At 41.8% G+C, this 18,183-nt stretch overlaps 3 protein-coding genes across 5 annotated transcripts; 1 reads left to right on the forward strand and 2 right to left on the reverse strand.

Moving 5' to 3' along the window:
- Positions 1-2,011: 2,011 nt before the first annotated feature.
- map3k2 (mitogen-activated protein kinase kinase kinase 2) lies at positions 2,012-10,690 on the reverse strand. Of its 2 annotated transcripts, none has more exons than XM_063877912.1 (17): positions 10,372-10,690; positions 9,013-9,085; positions 8,575-8,693; positions 8,404-8,444; positions 8,206-8,305; positions 8,014-8,127; positions 7,725-7,818; positions 7,487-7,617; positions 7,326-7,405; positions 7,176-7,240; positions 6,997-7,089; positions 6,677-6,913; positions 6,450-6,598; positions 6,223-6,354; positions 5,993-6,122; positions 5,694-5,871; positions 2,012-5,501 (listed from the first exon to the last, which is right to left on the reverse strand). In XM_063877912.1, the coding sequence occupies exons 2-17, from the start codon at positions 9,065-9,067 to the stop codon at positions 5,282-5,284; spliced, it is 1,938 nt and encodes a 645-aa protein (XP_063733982.1). In that variant the 5' UTR covers positions 9,068-9,085; positions 10,372-10,690; the 3' UTR covers positions 2,012-5,281. The 2 variants fall into 2 exon arrangements, with proteins under 2 accessions (XP_063733982.1, XP_063733983.1); XM_063877913.1 differs by having other exon boundaries at positions 9,013-9,140.
- A 771-nt stretch (positions 10,691-11,461) lies between these two features.
- sumo1 (small ubiquitin like modifier 1) lies at positions 11,462-14,730 on the forward strand. Its single transcript, XM_063878039.1, has 5 exons — positions 11,462-11,617; positions 11,979-12,053; positions 12,397-12,474; positions 12,580-12,651; positions 12,836-14,730. The coding sequence occupies exons 1-5, from the start codon at positions 11,606-11,608 to the stop codon at positions 12,902-12,904; spliced, it is 306 nt and encodes a 101-aa protein (XP_063734109.1). The 5' UTR covers positions 11,462-11,605; the 3' UTR covers positions 12,905-14,730.
- A 192-nt stretch (positions 14,731-14,922) lies between these two features.
- On the reverse strand, positions 14,923-17,993 carry LOC134861048 (claudin-34-like). Of its 2 annotated transcripts, XM_063878038.1 has the most exons (3): positions 16,835-17,993; positions 16,203-16,299; positions 14,923-16,090 (listed from the first exon to the last, which is right to left on the reverse strand). In XM_063878038.1, exon 3 carries the CDS (start codon positions 16,076-16,078, stop codon positions 15,347-15,349), a length of 732 nt encoding a protein of 243 aa, XP_063734108.1. In that variant the 5' UTR covers positions 16,079-16,090; positions 16,203-16,299; positions 16,835-17,993; the 3' UTR covers positions 14,923-15,346. The 2 variants fall into 2 exon arrangements, with proteins under 2 accessions (XP_063734108.1, XP_063734107.1); XM_063878037.1 differs by having other exon boundaries at positions 14,923-16,299.
- Between the last annotated feature and the right edge of the window lie 190 nt (positions 17,994-18,183).

Genomic DNA, 18,183 nt, shown 5'->3' on the forward strand with positions numbered 1-18,183 from the left:
ATAACAGTAACTACAACGGTGGTATTATCAAGTTAAATGAGTAATTAAAAAAGAAGCAGCTGTAGTTACATTCTTTACTGATACTTATTGGAGAAGGTGATTAAACATTGATTTACATGTAAACATATATAAAGTATACATTATAAGTAATTTAAAAATATTAGTTATCTATTAAATAGAAAAAATAGTTAATATTGTGTGCGAATCATAACGGTGGCCGAGAGGGCTCAACGCCCTAAAAACACATACGGCTAAAATAATTGGGAGACTCGAGGGACCAACTGAGAGCTTCAAACATTGGCTCTGGTTATTTTCTTTCCATTGAATACGAAACATTTAAATACGATTTATAAGTTAACTAGATACATCGTCATAATACCATTTAAACAATATCCAGACCATCTGAATTGCATATCACATAGCACTTCCTGTATCATCCTTCAAAGTAAAACCTTCATTATAACAGACGGGAGCCTCTGACTGCACGGTAGTGTAGTGAAAAAAAAAAGTAAAAATAAGATAGCGTGTCTGCCTTCGTGCTAGAGGAGTTAATACATATTTTAACATTTATTCTGTCTTTTTTTCACCGTAATATGAGTAATACTTCAATGAAATTTGGACTGTTAAAGGCCTCAGTGAAATTCTGTATTAATGGCATTATATTCAGAAAGTGGGTATTAACGCCCTCCGGTGGTGACAGTGAGGTACTGCAGCTGTGGGTCAAGCTAGAGGAATTGCATATCACATAGCACTTGCTGTAACATCCTACAAAATAAAACTCCTTTAAAACAGACGGGAGTGTATTTTAGATTGTGTAACTCTCAATGTTACTATACGATTCTGTCAGACTGCACGGTATTGTATTTAACTTGTCAGACAAACGTATTACATCTTCTACATCTACTCACTAAGCGGGAGGACATTTTATTTGGAGTTTAGCTTTGGCTAATTTTGTGTGCTAATCATAACGGTGTAAACAGTGAGTTACTGCAGGTCTGTTTCAAGCTAAAGGAATTGCATATTACATAGCACTGTCTGACTGCAAGGTTACAATACTGTGCAGTCAGACAGAATCGTAAATAAACATCTAAAGTTATACAATCTAAAATAAATGTCCGCCTGTTATAAATACATTTTATTTTGTACGATATTACAGGAAGTGCTATGTGAAATGCAATCCCTCCTTTGAATACAAAACATTTAAATATAATTTATAAGTTAACTAGATACATCGTCATAATACCATTTAAACAACATCCAGACCATCTGAATTGCACATCACATAGCACTTCCTGTATTATCCTTCAAAGTAAAACCTTCATTATAACAGACGGGAGCCTCTGACTGCACGGTAGTGTAGTGAACTCGATGGCTTGATATCAATTTGACTCCAATACCGTGCAGTCTGACATAATCGTATAGTAACATTGAGAGTTACACAATCTAAAATACACTCCCGTCTGTTTTAAAGGAGTTTTATTTTGTAGGATGTTACCGCAAGTGCTATGTGATATGCAATTCCTCTAGCTTGACCCACAGCTGCAGTACCTCACTGTCACCACAGGAGGGCGTTAATACCCACTTTCTGAATATAATGCCATTAATACAGAATTTCACTGAGGCCTTTAACAGTCCAAATGACATTGAAGTATTACTCATATTACGGTGAAAAAAAGACAGAATAAATGTTAAAATATGTATTAACTCCTCTAGCACGAAGGCAGACATGCTATCTTAGTAATACACAGTAGTTTAATGTATAACCTTTAATGAGTTAGTTAAAGCATAGTATTGATTTTTCTGGTCAACAGAAAATGGATATAAACATATACATGTTTTAAAGGCAGTCAGTTTTTTTATTTAAGATTTTTTCAATGTTTATTATATATTGAGTGTTAATTAACAAAGAGTTTTAACATTTGGTTTTTACACTTAATTAAATGCACAGTTTTGATTTGTTTTCTGAGCAGACACTCTTTGCATGAAACAAAAACACAATCACACAAAAAGGTGAAATAAATATCTTTTTATTGGTTTTCATCGTCATAATTGCCGTAATTATGAACACAGAGCTGTCGCAATACTCCAGAATTTTGCCTAAAAACAGCAACCATTTAACGGCACCGCTGCGTCTCTCAGGACCCAACCATGCATAAAATCTCCCATTTAAAAAAAAGTAAAATAAAAAATATATATTAAAAAATTATGCGTACCACTGATATACAGATCTGATATAAACAGGCGTATTGGTCACAAACCAATTAGAATTATAAACATGGCTTATTTTACATTAGACAGAACAAACATGTGGGATATAAGTGGACTTTTCTTTTTAAAAAGGTACATTTTTATTTTTTACATTTGTACATGATTATGTTTTTTTCTCATCATTATTTTAATATTCTCACCTCCTACAGTCTGAATGCTCAAGGCATTTCGGGCGCAGTGTCCAGGGAGCACAAATTGCAGTAAATGCACACACACACACACACACACACACACACACACACACACACACACACACACACACACACACACACACACACACACACACACACACACACACACACACACACACACACACACACACACACACACACACACACACACACACACACACACACACACACACACACACACACACACACACACACACACACACACACACACACACACACACACACACACACACACACACACAGGAGTGGTAGCAGTGGTTTTACACACTAAAGAGAACTACAGGTGTGTCTTTGCAGGTGACAAATACTGGTACCGAGGAGATAATCCACAGTGGTGAACGAGGCCATCTGGCGGTTAAAATAAAATAAAAACACATTACATTCATGTTTTGAGTCTTTGCAACACACACACACACACACACACACACACACACACACACACACACACACACACAATCACAATCACACACACACAATCACACTTGTGTAAAATTAAAAAATATTCTTTAAAATGTGCAAAGAAAAGGTCGCTGAACGGAGCTGACGAGGAGTCGTGAAAAGCATCAGTGATTTAAAGATAGTGCATCATGGAAGTGCGTATCAAGGGTAACCAGTGCTGGCGGCTTTACAACAGACGCCTCAAACTCAATACAACCACGGATGTTTGCAGATCAAGATCTCGTCTGTAGCTTCGTTTGGACATGTACCGTTTTTAAAATGCATACAATGACAGGAGTTTTTTTTGATCTGCTGCAGAGCTGCAGAAGATCAACAAGTGCCTTTAGAGGAAATAAAGAGCGGTGATAGAATCTCACTGCGGGTCGAGGAACGTGAATAAACGGTCTGCTTTCCTGCTGATTTTAAAAAGGTGCGGTCAGTGAAAACAAAACTTGTTACTGACTTGTAGTTACTGACTTGTAGTTGCCGCTGCAGGAAACTACAACAAACATAATTCACTCTATTGGGGAATTACCTATACCACATATCTAGAAATAATTAAATGAATATTAGACATTACTTATCGTACCAAACAACAATGATCTTTACCGAGTACCAAAGACAGACTTCTATTAAGTACCATAAATGCGACGTACCATCAGACAGCTATTTACCTCCACAACCGTACATCCCATAACAAAAATATAACCATTTTTCTGTGCTGACATATTGTGGTTATTCGTGGCTGTAATTAAATACTGATTGCACCTTTTAATATGCCCAAAACTCTGCAACACCTTTAAATGTGGTGCTTAAATCCTAATATATAATCCGGTGCATCGTAATGGAGTCAGAGCTATGACCAGATTTAACAACAGAACAAGAGCGAGTTGAACGGAGTGTTTAAAGTAATGAATAAACATCAGATTTAAAAGAACGGTGTGAGTCTGGAGAGCATGTGAGGAGAGCTTCCATATAGCACCGTAATAAAATTGAATAAATTGCAGCAGTGGAGCGAACGAGGAGACACCTGTTCATGTACCTAAACTAAAAGCAGCTTTTGAGAGAGAAATGTCCCGGCTAGTTTGAAATAAAAGCATCAACAGCGTCATGCAGCCAGACCTGCGGCCAATCAGCTGTGAGCTTCTCGCCTTGCAGGAAGTCGCCTCAGTCTTTCCTGCTTCACAAAATCAAGCGCTTCATCACCGCAGAATTACACAGTCTACGTAACGACAAACTGTCTTCCTTAGTTTTGATCACCTGATTTTTAAATTAATTTAGTTGATTTCAGGGCTTCAAATGGTGACAATCCAAAAGATAGTTAATTTAGCTTAATAAATGAGTCAAATAAACTGTACTTTTGTCATTTGAAATGCTAAAACTTGTGCAAACTGCCCGTATTTTAGCTCTAGGTGATTTAAGTGCTGTATTTTCATTAGATAATGTCCTACAAACACCTAAAAAAGTGAATGACGGGACAGGATCTAGAAGTTCATTCTTTAGTTCAGTTATCATCCAAACTAAATATTAATCTATGGTGCAAAAACGACTGCACGAGTAGCAGCAAAGCGTCAACATGACCTCTGACCTGCCATGAGAAGAGCTCATTCAATGTGATCAGTGAATACTTTGAGAAGCAGAGGAGAGGAGGGCTCATTGGAAGAGAAAACCGCAGCAGGAGTACCAATCAGCTGGGGAATCACAGCTGCAGCTCAATATTCAAACTGAATATTTGGCTACCAGTTACAGAAAAAGGCAGAAACAGACCTTAGGCTGAACTGAGATCAGCTGGGTTTTGGCTAACGGTGTGTGAAGGCAGTAAAACCGGGAGGCAAAGCAACACTCACTCCTACACGGCGTCAAAAACAGAAAAAAGGCACACAGCGAAGATGAAGGAGGAAGAGGAGGCAGAGCACAGACAGTGAAGCAGAGAGACAGAACAGGGGGGGTGCAGGTGAGAGGAAGCCGTTATCGTTTAGCTTCGTCTGCAGCAGCGGCCCTGCACCGCTTTGGGGTTTGGCAGGAGACTACATTCAGCGAGATGAAGAGGAGGGGGGCACTCGATAGCCAGGCATCACTTCCTGTAGGTCCACAACCCCGACACCATCGAAGAGAAAAACCGTACAAACATAAAAAGGTTTTCCAAAGAGTCGTCGCGTCAGGAGGAAGGGCTCCACCCGCCTCGTCGGAGAAATTAAGGTGCAACTTGCGGAGAAAGTAAAATCAAAACGTCCTCTATGGCAGCCTCATAAAAACAGAGACACGAGGAGCAGGTACCTAAACACCCCCACACCTTCTTCCAGACTCCTGGTCCTATAAGGTTTCAGCGCGGAGGGCGGGGTCAGAGGCAGGGACGCCCAATCACGTAAGGCTGCATCTGGCAGTTAATGTACAAAGATGTGCCTCAGAAGCTCATCGGCAGACGGCCGCTGCTTAGTCTCTACAAAGATGCGTTTCAGGAACTCTCTGCAGTGGTCCGACACGTGGGGGGGGAGGATCGGGTTGGTGGGCTGCGTGGCGATCTTAAAGATGGCCGCCATGGCCTCGAACTCAGCCCACGGAGGGCGCTGCGTCAGCATCTCCACCACGGTGCAGCCAACACTCCTGGGGGGGGGATTTTAATTAGTTGACCTGAAGTTATATCCACCAGCTGCATTGATGTCACGTCAGAGGAAATGCATTTAAATAACACTCCCTGAAACAATTTTCTAAATAAAAGATCATGAATAGAAAAAGTCCCCACCGGCTACAGCCGTCACAGAGAGGACAACTGAGCACGACTCGTGTTTTTCTCACCAGATGTCCGCCTTCCTGCCGTAGCCCTCTCCACTGATCACCTCCGGACTCATCCAGTACGGGGTGCCTGTCACTGACATGATGCCTGTTCCCGACAGACAGATGGTCTGCAGCCGCCGACTGGCCCCGAAGTCCCCCAGCTTCACGTTACCCACCGAGTCTCGCAGGATGTTGGCCCCTGAAAGAGAAGAGAACGAGTCAACCAGCTGACGCTTCATATTGGAAATGTATGTTTATCCTAAGAGTCAAATGGTTTAGGAATTGTGAGATACACCGAATAAATCCGGAGTCCAGCTCACCTTTGATGTCCCTGTGGACGATCATGTTGCTGTGCAGGTAGGAGACCCCCTCCAGGATCTGCCGGGTGTAGCGACGCGTCACATTTTCCGTCAGCGCTCCGTATGACTTTAGCTGGTCCTTGATGGAGCCCTGAGGGCCACAAAGTTATAGAAATGCCCGTCAACTTTTTAGTTCCTCATTCAATCATTCATTTTAATTGAATGATTTATGAAGTGAACGTAGAACTTACGCCGGGCATGTACTCCATGAAGATGGAGAGCGTCCTCTCCATGGTGTCTCGCAGGCAGCCGTAATACTGGACGATCCGCTCGTGGCACAGATTCTTCAGGAGCTGGATTTCACACTCTAGCGCGCTCACCTCCTGAACAACCGGGAAGACAGCGCAAACTTTCATCAGTTCCCATTAAACTCCAGTGTTTTACCTTATCAAGCATGCACACTCCATCAGACTCTCACCTTGCTGGTCTCCGGGCTCTCCGGGTCAAACTGGACCTGTTTGACCGCCAGCTCCCGTCCAGTGTCGGCGTCATAGCAGAGGAAGACCCTCCCGAATGCCCCCTGACCCAGGAGCTTCCCGAGCCGCCAGTTGGTTGGTGCGCGTGGAGCTGGAGACATGAAAACATCAAATATAACGAGACCAATGAAGCAGAAAAAACAACAGACAAGATCTACATCCAACTCACAGCGGCTGGGGGGGCTGATGTCCATCACTGAGAGGGTTGGAGCGGTTGGGTTGAGGTTGGGTTCGATGTCGCTGCCCCTCCGCGGCCTCCTGGCGGGCCCCGGGGCCTCCTCGAGGTCCGGAGTGAAGACACTGCTGCCGCTGCTGGTGCTGGGAGACTGCTCGGTCGGGCTGAAGCTGACCGGCGAGCGGAAGCCGTGAACCTGCGTCCGCCGTGCCCGAGGGAAGGTCTTCCTCCCTGCAGAGGAAGAGGAGGAGACTTCAGACACGTGCAGCAGAAGCCAAAGAAACTAAAACTTATATCATCAAGAAAAAACCCACCATCACTGTAGTCCTGAAGGCTGAAGGGAATGCCGTATCGTCGAGGGTACGTTCCACCTTTCCCCGACTTCTCAAACACTGGGATGTCGTACTCTAGAGAGGAAGAGGAGGACGATGAAGAACCCAGAACAAAACAAGGGGAAATGACATACAGCAGCTCAATGCTCTATTTTATTTACCCGGGAAGTCCTGGTGGTTGTCTGGGTAACTCTGTGCTCGGGGCATCCTGGACTTTGGGTAATCACTGCACAACAAAAGAAATAAATACTTGTATTAGCGTACGTAGGATCTAATGTGATCTGCAGATATGCTATATCTGAAATCCTTACCTGTCCAGTGGGCTGTCTAAAGACGGACAACTTCCCGACGCAGAGTTTTCTGGACTGCTCATGGACAGAGGATCTAGCATCTGAAGAAAAGGAAGACATTCAGAAAACAAACTCACACACTGTAATCTAAGGACAGAAGGCTTTACCACCGTGCCTAGTACCTGGTCCATGCTCTCAGGAATGAACTCTCCCTCGCTGTTGATGCTGGTGAAGGAGCCGTTCCTCGCCACCTGCTGCAGCGCGTCGGGGATGTATCCTGGAGGAGGCGAGCTGCGGTCCGTCGAATGGGGGCCTAGTGACGGTTGAGGGGAATATTTGAGTTGTTATTAATGTCTAATTGATTACTTTGTCTAAAATAAAGTTTCTATTTCAAACAATGTTGCTTCAGAAATTATTCACCTATTAAAGCTAGCATATTCTTGTCAGCGACTCTGAATCCCGTGTTGTCCAGCTTCTCATGTGTCGGCAAGAGGTCCATATTGGAGGAAGAGTTCTGAAGAAACAGAGAGAAATCATGAGCCAGGAGGCAAAACTGCATGCTGGTACTCTCATAAAAAGGGAGTACTAGCATTCTATTCTTTGAAACACAAAAAAACAAAGCTGCAGAGACGCTGTTAAGCTTAGTATTTAACTTGAGGTCATATAGAGTGTTTCCCCTTATGTGTGACTGAATCTAAGAGTGGCTCACCTGAGAAGAGAACTGGAGCACCAGGAGGATCTTCAGGCTCTTCATGTGAACGCTGCGATCCAGCAGCTCCACGGCCTTATCCAGGTCGTCCTGAGTGGTCAGTGGAATCACCAACTGCCAGAAGAAACAACAAGCTCTGTTTACATATCAATATCTTTTTAATTCAGTGTCAGTATTTGTGTGTATCTGTACCTCGTTGTTGGTGTAGTGAAGGTCCATCGTCTGACCAAAAGCCACTTTAGCTTTCGCCCTCAGGTCGTCCAGCTTCACAGGTCGAGGGAACTGTAAGATCCTGCAGGGAACAAGAAGAGGTCACGGGTCAGAGGTCAGGAGGGCACTCGCTACAGGTCTGCTCTGACATTAAAGTACTGGAGCTGCTCAAAGACTCACCTCTTCTCCCCTTTAAACTCGAACTTTACTCTGACATCATTCTGTTGGACCGACAGTCATGTTAAAATCATATCTGATGATGAACACTGAGACATTTTCTGGTCACATCTTTTTCAAAAACATAATTAACTATTTTAATGTTTTTAAATGCATTTCTAACGGAGTGTTCACCTGGTTCTTGGGCGAGGAAGCTTTGGGTTTCCCCAGGTCCGACAGGAACGTGGCAGGACGGCTGGAGCGGTGCAGTTCGGCCAAGTCCTGCATGATCGAGTTCAGCGCCTCCTGCTCATCTGAGGGGACCCAGGAGTTTATTTAACATTAAACCTTGATTAAAGATGATGTAACTATGGTTGGAAATGCATTTGTAAGGTGTACTTTTGCGAATGGTTTCAAATGACTTTTATTATCTTTCCTGACTGCAGTAGAAACATGTTTTTATGGCACCTACATTGAAGCACATAACACAAGCCTTGAGGCAAAAATGTCAAAGAATTAATTATTGGTTGAGAAAAAAAACATTCCTTGGAGTGAAGGTTTGACAAAAGATGAAACTGGCAGACTGCCAAACAGTAACACTATCTTAAAACACACACACACACAAACACATACCCATCATCATGGCACGGCGATTGACCCAGGAGGCCAGGAAAGAGGATTCTCCCATCAAAGGGATTCCTTTCTCCTGCAACAGCACAAGGACAACATAAATGCCGTCATGCAGCTGCTGATGATACCGTCTGCAAACAGTGAGGGCTCAGTAGTAGGCTATGGAAAACAAATTGCCTAAACAGCTGTAAGATTAACTTAGTTGACTTTCCAGAAAATATTCTTATCATGATGCACTCGGTTGATTTTTTAAAATCAGATCCATGTAGCTTAAAATAAGCCTGATTAACAGCCCTGCAATAAATCCTACCTTCATGAGGTATACAATGTTTCAGAGAGCTGCTGGAGATTTATGGTCACTTTGGAGGCTGAAGTTCATGGAGTTGTTTGAGTGAATTGTATTGCATAATACTGAGAGCTGCCTCTCATATGATTTGTAATATTTCCTTTAAAACTATGTATTCAAAGAAGGTTAGATGATCAGTTTTAACTCGGTGTGGTTGATAAACTAACAGGCTGAGAGTTTGCACCAGTATTTCAACATAAAATGACATGTGATAGAGAGAAAGAGAAGTGCAGTGGGGGAAGTAAAGTAGTAGCATAACAACTTTTATAAAACTTAAAGGCAATACAATAATTGAAGATTAAAAGACCCATCCAGCATTTATTTTGTCCGTTTGTTAAGATGTGACACAATATTATAAATGGTATCAGTGTGCAAGTGTTACAGTGCATTATTTCAGACAGAAGCTGTTTATCAGTCTAAGGAGGTTTAAAACAGTCTGGGAATTAAAGTGTGGACAGTCAAGATGGCCTAATGAGGGATATTTCTGATGAGACCCACTGATTGATCCCTCTCTGCATCACGTCGATGACAGGGAGCTTGACAACAACATTTGCTTAGCACTTAACATTATTCTAACAAAAAAACATCCTTTGCAAACCACTTTGGCTGGCTAGCTAGTGAGCTAATGTCACTGTCTCAGTAAAGTTGATACCAACAACATACCGCTGTGATGGCCTCCTGTGGAATATAATTAGCTTCAAATCAACTTGCTAGCTGAGTAGCCCCGCATGCTATAAAAATGCACTAACAACTGTTGCTAGCCAATTTCACACTTACGAGCTACACCAAAATGTACTTGATAAACGATCTCGAAATATAAATATAACACATAACAGGTAAACAATGTTAGCTGCACAGGAAGCTAAGTGGCTAATGCTAACCGAGAGTTCCTAGCTGTCAGGCCAGGGAAGTTGTCAAGCTAAGCTAATGCTAAAGTAGCTATTCAAGGCTCTCCCGCACCGTTAAAAACAACCACTAGCCGTGAGAAAGGTCGGGCGTTATCTTTATCATCTTACCTGGCGGTCGGTTATCTGTGTGTTCACGTCCACATCCACAGGGCCGGTGACAGGAGCCCCGGGCCCCGCGGAGAGCCGCTGGAGGAAAAGCAGAAGTTTGGCTCCAACTCGAGTCCTGCTGGGCCACGACGACCAGGCCCAACGGCTGTCAGTTTAACCTGCTCTTTCCAGTCAGAAAAATGATAAGATCGCGGTTTATCCAACAAAGTATCTCCCTGTCTGTGAGCTAACGGGAAAAGTTTAACTGACAGCTTTCATTTTGTTGCACTTTACAACCTGGATGACGGTAGCTTTGCTCGCTGTTTCCCCCCACTTACGTTAACGAATAAACCATAACCGGAAGTAGGGTGATGTTGTTTACAGAATAAAATAGAAACGGTTTTGCGCAATGCGAAAACATAGTTTGTATTTTATTTCGACAGTTCTTAAGCGGAAATGATAGTTTGTATTTAGGCAAACTTGACAGGTCTTAACCCCCCGACCTCGTTGGAAGAATCCAACAAAAACACAACCTGTGATGTCAGAGACATGTATTAGTTTCCTGGATCACGATTGAATTAGGTCAAACGTATACATTTGATAAGGGTTCAGATTGATTTGCAATCAGAGCAGGTTCATTAAGTAGGTTTACACATACGAGGAATTTGATTTGGTGTGTGTGTGTGGTGCATATATAAACACAGTTAAAGAAGATTAAAAAGTAAGTAACAAAAACAACCAAAACAATTAAACCTGTAATACGTTAAAGTATAGATAACTATTCACAGAGCATTTGGACTATTCCAGCACCTTTGCCCCTGAATCCTTCTCGTCAGAACACATCATTGATTAGCATTGTTGTTGTTTCATGTAAATACATCATTCCCTCTTTATGGAAAATATACTATGTATGTGTGACTGCAACCTGTTGCCACTCATTGGTCATTAACAGGTCATTCATTGCATGCCTTACTCTAAATTTAATATCACAGTAAGTTAACATTGCTACAACCATGCTTAATAAAACCCTATCTGGATCAGTAGACTATGATTTTTAAAACCCATTTATTCTATGTGGGAAGTTGTGTACAAAACATTCCTCCACGCTTCATTTCAGAAAGAGTCTTACTTTGAAAGGATTCGCGATGTCATTTCCTGTTAATGTAGAATTCTCACAACATCCAGCTACAGCTGCGACTGAAAGCTAACGCTATCTATTGTCACTGTATCTTAACAAAATAAACAGAGGGAAACCATGTCAGATACGGTAAGATATACACTTTAAATAGGAGATATTGTTTATAGTCTGCATCAAATTCACAAAGAGATAAATCAGTGTTCTGCTACCTCGTATCTGGCTATTTAAGATGCTAGCTGTTAGCTCGTTTCAGGCCCAGAACTGCTTACTTAGCTGCTTAGCTTTGCAGCTAGCTCTCCTTTAGTTCATTCCACAGTTCAGCTTTAAAACAAGAAGCGGTACCAGCATTTTGAAACCAAAGCTGTGTCACACATGTGAGTCACAGTGTCTTTTAAGCGAAACCAAGCCATCGGGGCTATTTGTAATGTGTTGCGTTCACATGATGTCTACTGCTCAAGTTTTTTTGTCTGTGTTTTGTTGATATTTTTAGGAGACAAAACCATCCAGCCAAGATGGAGGGGATAAGAAGGATGGAGAGTACATCAAATTAAAAGTCATCGGTCAGGTGTGTACTGATTTTAACCTAGGAATATGTAGTAAAAGTTGTTGCATGAGTTAAATATTATTCAAGATTTTCTTTTGAAATACACAAATCTTATGTGTTCTGTTCAAATAATGGTATGTGTTGACTGGGCTTACTTCTTCACATGTTGTACCATCCTCTGTACTGTAGAAATAAAATTCCTAAGACATTTATAAAAAAGGTCAGAAAAGTTGTGTGACCAAAAGGTATTCATGAATCCAGGTACATTTCATGGACAATAGGATCTGAGACTTGCTGAAACGTTCTTTAACCATGCCGGTGCGTTTTGCCGCCTCTCATCATCACTTTCTCTTTGTGCCCACAGGACAGCAGCGAAATTCACTTTAAGGTCAAAATGACGACACATCTGAAGAAGCTGAAGGAGTCTTACAGCCAGAGACAGGTCAGAGGACAGAGCAAATTACATGAAATCATATAACTTTGATCCCCGTCATAAACAAAGCACTCTGAGGATTTACAGGCTTTCTCTGGTGTTTGTCTCTCACAGGGTGTTCCAGCAAGCACGCTAAGGTTTCTGTTCGAAGGACAGAGAATCGCAGACAACCAAACCCCGAAAGAGGTAAACTTGTCACTCACGACTAGAGCAACGCTTTTGACAAAATGTCCATTAATCCACAGTGTTATATGTTACTAAAGGGTTTGTCCAAGTTTAGCAAATAAACAATATAATGTTATGAAAATGTAACAAGATTGAAGATGTGTTGTTGACTCTGTTACTGAAACATGTCTCTGTTATTCTTCAGCTGGGGATGGAGGATGAGGACGTAATCGAGGTTTATCAAGAACAGACTGGCGGGCTTTGGAAAGATTGAACCCCCTGCATTTCTAATTTTTTTTCTTTCTTTTTTGTATTTTATTTTGTATCTATGTACGTATTTTTGTTCAGTTTCAAACCATCTGGATCAAAACTGACTCTTATCAGGGCTTCCATGTTTGAGGGCAGAGAGGTGAACAGACTGAGGGCAGGGCAGCAGGGATGCTAATGTCGTTGACCTGAGAAAAAGCATTCAAATTGAGTGTTACTGTTAAACCCACTCTTACAAAGACAAACATCTTGTTTATGTTTGTTTTTTGGGGAGCCAATCTTTTGTAATCATCCATCTTCAATTACTACAGGACAAGAGAAGTTATCACAGGTGAAAATCATTCAGTGTGCAGCTTTGTTTTACCGTTCACCATAGAATTATACAATTATGCAACTAGCATTAGAAATTTATAAACAAGCCCCTCCTGTATAATTCAGGTGCTAACAAGTAGAACCAAAAAGGTTAATGGTTAAGCAAACCTTGAGGTGCATTGGGGTTTTTTTAACTTTGGAGTGCTTTGAAACAAGGTGGTCAAGGAGCTAGTGTTGTAGATAGAAGATAGAATGGGAGGATGAAACAGCTATTGTGCAGCGCCCGGGGAGCAATGGGGTGGGGGATTGGAGGTGTCCGGTGCCTTGCTCAAGGGCACCACAGCAGGGCCCAGGAGGTGAACTGGGACCTCTCCAAGTAGCAGTCCACTTTCTATATTTCAAGTCTGTTCGGGGACTTGAACCGGCAACACTACGATTCCCAGTCCAAGCCCCTACTGACTGAGCCACTGCTTGTAGTAAGAACAAGTGTACCCTGTGACAGAAAATAGATTAGAAGTGGCTCCATCTTCTTTGTTTAAAAACAGGTTTGCCTGCAATGCTTTTCTGTTTAGTTGGCAGGAGTTACCCAGTAGGACATCAAAGATGCATTTATTTGTACGCTATACATTTTGTCCACATATCTTCTGTTTGACATTCAGCAGAGTGGGGTCATTTTGACATAGTATGTGCATCTAAACAAAAGGATTACTGTGCAGTCGCTCCTCTTTAACACATCATGCAAAGGAGTGCTGTGTCTGTACATTTGAATCATTTGCATCCACAGCCTCTTTCAGAAGACCTGTTCCCACTATCAGATTGTACATTTAAAGTAGTGATGCAATAATTGTTGAGATTTTAAACCCACTTTTAAATTATGGCTGTACTTTTCTTGTATATGTTGTATTCATAATTAGCGTGTTTGAATGAAAAGCCCTTTGTATCTCCAGTGACGTCTTTTATTTACATTTGAGAGGTTCATTGTGTGATGCTATATCTGAATATATAAACCCGTATGGAAATGTGTTGCTTGCTGACAGTCACGCAGTGTTATAAACTGTCCTCCAGCAGGAAGTATCTTGCACACAGTGACATGTTATACTGTGGGGTCGGTCAGCGCTTGTTTCAAAGCTTTTCTTTCTGTGTTTGGATTCTCTGGGTTCTGTATGAATTTCTCGACAGGCTGAAGATCACGAACGAATTGATAATCGATGCAAACATTTCAATTTCAGAAGCATGTCATCTGTTTCTACTGCCATGCATTATGCTTTAGCATCGAAGACATAGGAATAATCAAAGTTTAGAAGACGGTTTCTTCCTTTTCTTACATTTGATTTTTCAAACCTGACCAAGTGATCATCTCTCTCATCTCTCACACACACACACACACACACACACACACAGGAAGGGCTGTGATTAGAGCCATAACAGTGGGACTGTTCATTAGAGGAACATTGATACAGATGGTTTGAAATTCTGGAGATGAGCTTTTTGCTTTTTTTGAATAAAATATTTAAGAAAATACTGCTGTGCTTATTTCATTGATTTCTTTCATTCTAGTATGTCTAAAGGTTAATAGGACTACTGTCAGTACACACACATCAGGAAGAAATTGAATTTTGTCCACAAAATGCTTTAGGATGATTGAAACATTTAAAAACCTCTTAAAGCGCGACACTTAGATCATTAAAGAAACATTTTCCCAAATGTACGTAGTAAAAGTAATCCAGTTTATTAACACAGCACCATATATGCAAACATCAGATGAAAACACAAAGAGGAAATTAAGTTTAGCTCTTCCTCAACTAGTTAAATGTGCAAGCGAAACAAACAAACAGTATTTTACATTAGATTTCCCTCTATATGTCAGTTATTTATATTACTGAATGATCTAGATGAGCAGTATAACACATTTATTAATGGGGTCTCAGCGTAACTGTCCTTAATGGGGAATAACAAAACTGAAAACAATATTTAGAAACAGCTTAGATTGTGGTGGGCATTGTGCTTTATATGGATCTTTAGCTGCTACTGTGAACTCATTACGGCTCCTTTATATTTACAGCTTTGAGCAAGTTTTTTGTAAACAAAACTCAATATTTGGAGGTTGCCAATTCCTCTCTGAGTCAAAGTATATGCGTCACTGTTCATGAACCTCAAACGCCAGGTTATCTTTCCCCCTGGCTGCGCTCGTTGAAGCCAAAGTCCCCCTGCTGTCAGTCACTGAGGATGACCCCTCCAGGTTCTGTGACCTCACAGGTAATCTGTAGGTGCAGAAAATAATCCCAGAGACAAGCATAAGACCCGTCCCAATCAGCCCCACCCAGATGCCGCACCCGACACGTTGAGAATCAGGGGCTGGGGGTAGTTTAAACTCAGGGGGGAACTTTATGGTCTGATTGTTCTTCACAGCGCTCATGTTCCACAGGAGAGGTGTGAGGGACATGACAGCCGCCATCAGGCACAGAGTGCCGCTGGTGATGAACGCCAAGCGGATAGGGGAGTTCTTCCCCATACCAAAGTAGACGTTCCTCAAGGCGTAGACCCCGCCAGCGTTCCCACAGAGCCCCACCAGCAGAGACAGCAGCATGAGGACCTGACCTGCCACGATCTCTGGCGGCGTGAAGGCCTCCGTCAGGCTGATGTCCCTGCAGTGCATCACCATGTTTCCAGGGGTCACCGGGGTGTGGCTGTTGAAGCAGGCCCGCCACACGCCCACCCACGCCACCCCAGAGCTGATGACCTCCCTGTCTGAAACCAGCCAAACCCTCCACTGGATGAATCCAAGGGCCACGGTGGTGAGCGTGCAGCCCACAAAGCTGAGCGACAGGGCGCCAAGCTGGGCGTGGCCGGTGTGCGCCAGGTAGGGCATGGTGGAGGAGAGCTTCAGGTGACAGAGAGAGTCCTGATCCAACACACACTGGGCTTCATGTGGACATCATCATCATCTGATTAAATCTATGCCACTCTTTCTGCGTGGCTCAGAATCACAATACCTTTAATCGTCCCACAGGGGGCTGCAGCTCTTCCTCTTTTTTACCTTTTCTTTGATGCTCGGGTGCCACCTGGGTTACCTGGCAAACAATCAGCTCCCTGTGAGAGGACAGAAACACAGGTCATCTATAAGTCATCACCCATCATGATAATAGACACATTTTTTATATACGTGCAATAATGTCAACACTGCTGTCTCCAGCCCCTAGAAATAGGGACCTTTCCTCCTTTTCTCGGTTTTATATCGGAAAAGTGAACATCTTTGGGTTCCTTACCCACAAAACAACACATTTAGAGACGTCACCTTGAACTTTATTACCGTTTCTGGAAAACAATCATTTGGTCAGCCATATGAGAGTCATGTTGACATGTTCCTCGTGCTTTTTTATACAATGTATGACACAAATGAAGACAGGCTAACCAGTTTCTTCACTTCAAATGTAAAAATGATAATAATGATAAAGAAAAATCATTATTATCCGTCTTAAAAACACGATTCCATTAACTTCAAACCAAAAGGATCAAACTCACACCTAAGCTGAGCAAATAAGACATCAGGTAGGAATAAAGCATGTTGAGAAGACTTGACGTGACTTGAACCCATCACAGACGGCACATTTAAAGACTCTCTTACCTGAGGGTCGTTGTGTTCCTCGTGGCTCTCTTCTTGTCTCAGCCTGGAAAACATTGAGCACTTCCTCATCCGCTCCCAATAACCTAGACCAGTTCCTGCCATGTATTGAAGCAGACAGTAAATGATTGACAGAATATTGTTATATGCTCTGATGGAGAGACAGGGTGTGTGAGTCATTTAGTTTTAGTCTGCCCATTACACGCATTACATTTCTCTTATGGTCATCAGGATATCCTATTTTCTGGGAATGTTAATGAAAGCCATTTCTTCTGAAACCACTTTCAATGAGAAACTAACCAATTATAAAGTTTCAAAGAGGTTCAATTACCTTCCCTTTAAGTTGATCTTCACAGTTGTATTTGTTGTTAAACCAACCAGAGAAATCTTACAGGTTAAATACAAACATGGGTTTAAAAGTCAAAGAAAAAAAAGACTTGGTTATTCTTAGTATTTATTTACTCACCTTCAGCTAATCAGGTTTTTCCTTCGTGGATAAACATGTGTTTTTAAAATAACAACAACTTAAAATATGACCTTTTACTAAATCTGATTTCCACACTGGCCAGTGCTGGAAAATGTCCCAACAGGTTGTAAAAAGTTGAGCAATAGATTAAAAAAACCTAATTAGAGATTGAACACAAAATCACGAGATAACATTATGATTTGTCGAGGTGAAAACATAACATTTGTGCCCTTCAGTGACTTACACTGTGACCAATATTAACTTTCCCTTGAGCCCTCACTGTTATCATATGGGACATGTCTCCCCCCCACCCGTCTCTTTCCACTCCCACCTGCCCAACAACAGAAACACTGTACCCACTCTCAGTACTTCTCAAAGGTAACAGAATCAATCAATAATGTGACCGTAAACTTGACAGTTTTTAGAAATATTTCTGTGTTAATAATTACCTGAAGTTTGTGCAGAAAAAGCTCTTTAACAGAGCATTCAGATAAATGTGATATTTTTGACCTTATGAATTATAGGCTTATTAATACATCTACTCAATACAGTCAGTCAAATTTCCACTTTGGGACTCATTTGATTGTTGACTATGTTGAAATATGGGAGTTAAAATGAGCTTTTCTTGTTATTTTACATTTGGATTTTAGTGCAGATACTGACAGCTCGGATTTGGACAGGGATTTCAGTCACACGAGTACACTTTATAACAAGTTAAGATAAGAACAAACATAAGCAAAGCACACAGGTTAGGAGAATCTAAAAAGAAAGTTTTAGGAGCAGATCAAATAGTGTTAGCATCGGCTATTTGTCACTTGTTTTAGGGAAAAACTGACCGGGTAAAATAGTTTCCAAGTGGACTATCTTGTTTCAACATCAAACTGAC

The sequence above is a fragment of the Eleginops maclovinus genome, chromosome 24 (assembly GCF_036324505.1).
Source record: "Eleginops maclovinus isolate JMC-PN-2008 ecotype Puerto Natales chromosome 24, JC_Emac_rtc_rv5, whole genome shotgun sequence".
NCBI classification, from domain to species: Eukaryota; Metazoa; Chordata; class Actinopteri; order Perciformes; family Eleginopidae; genus Eleginops; species Eleginops maclovinus.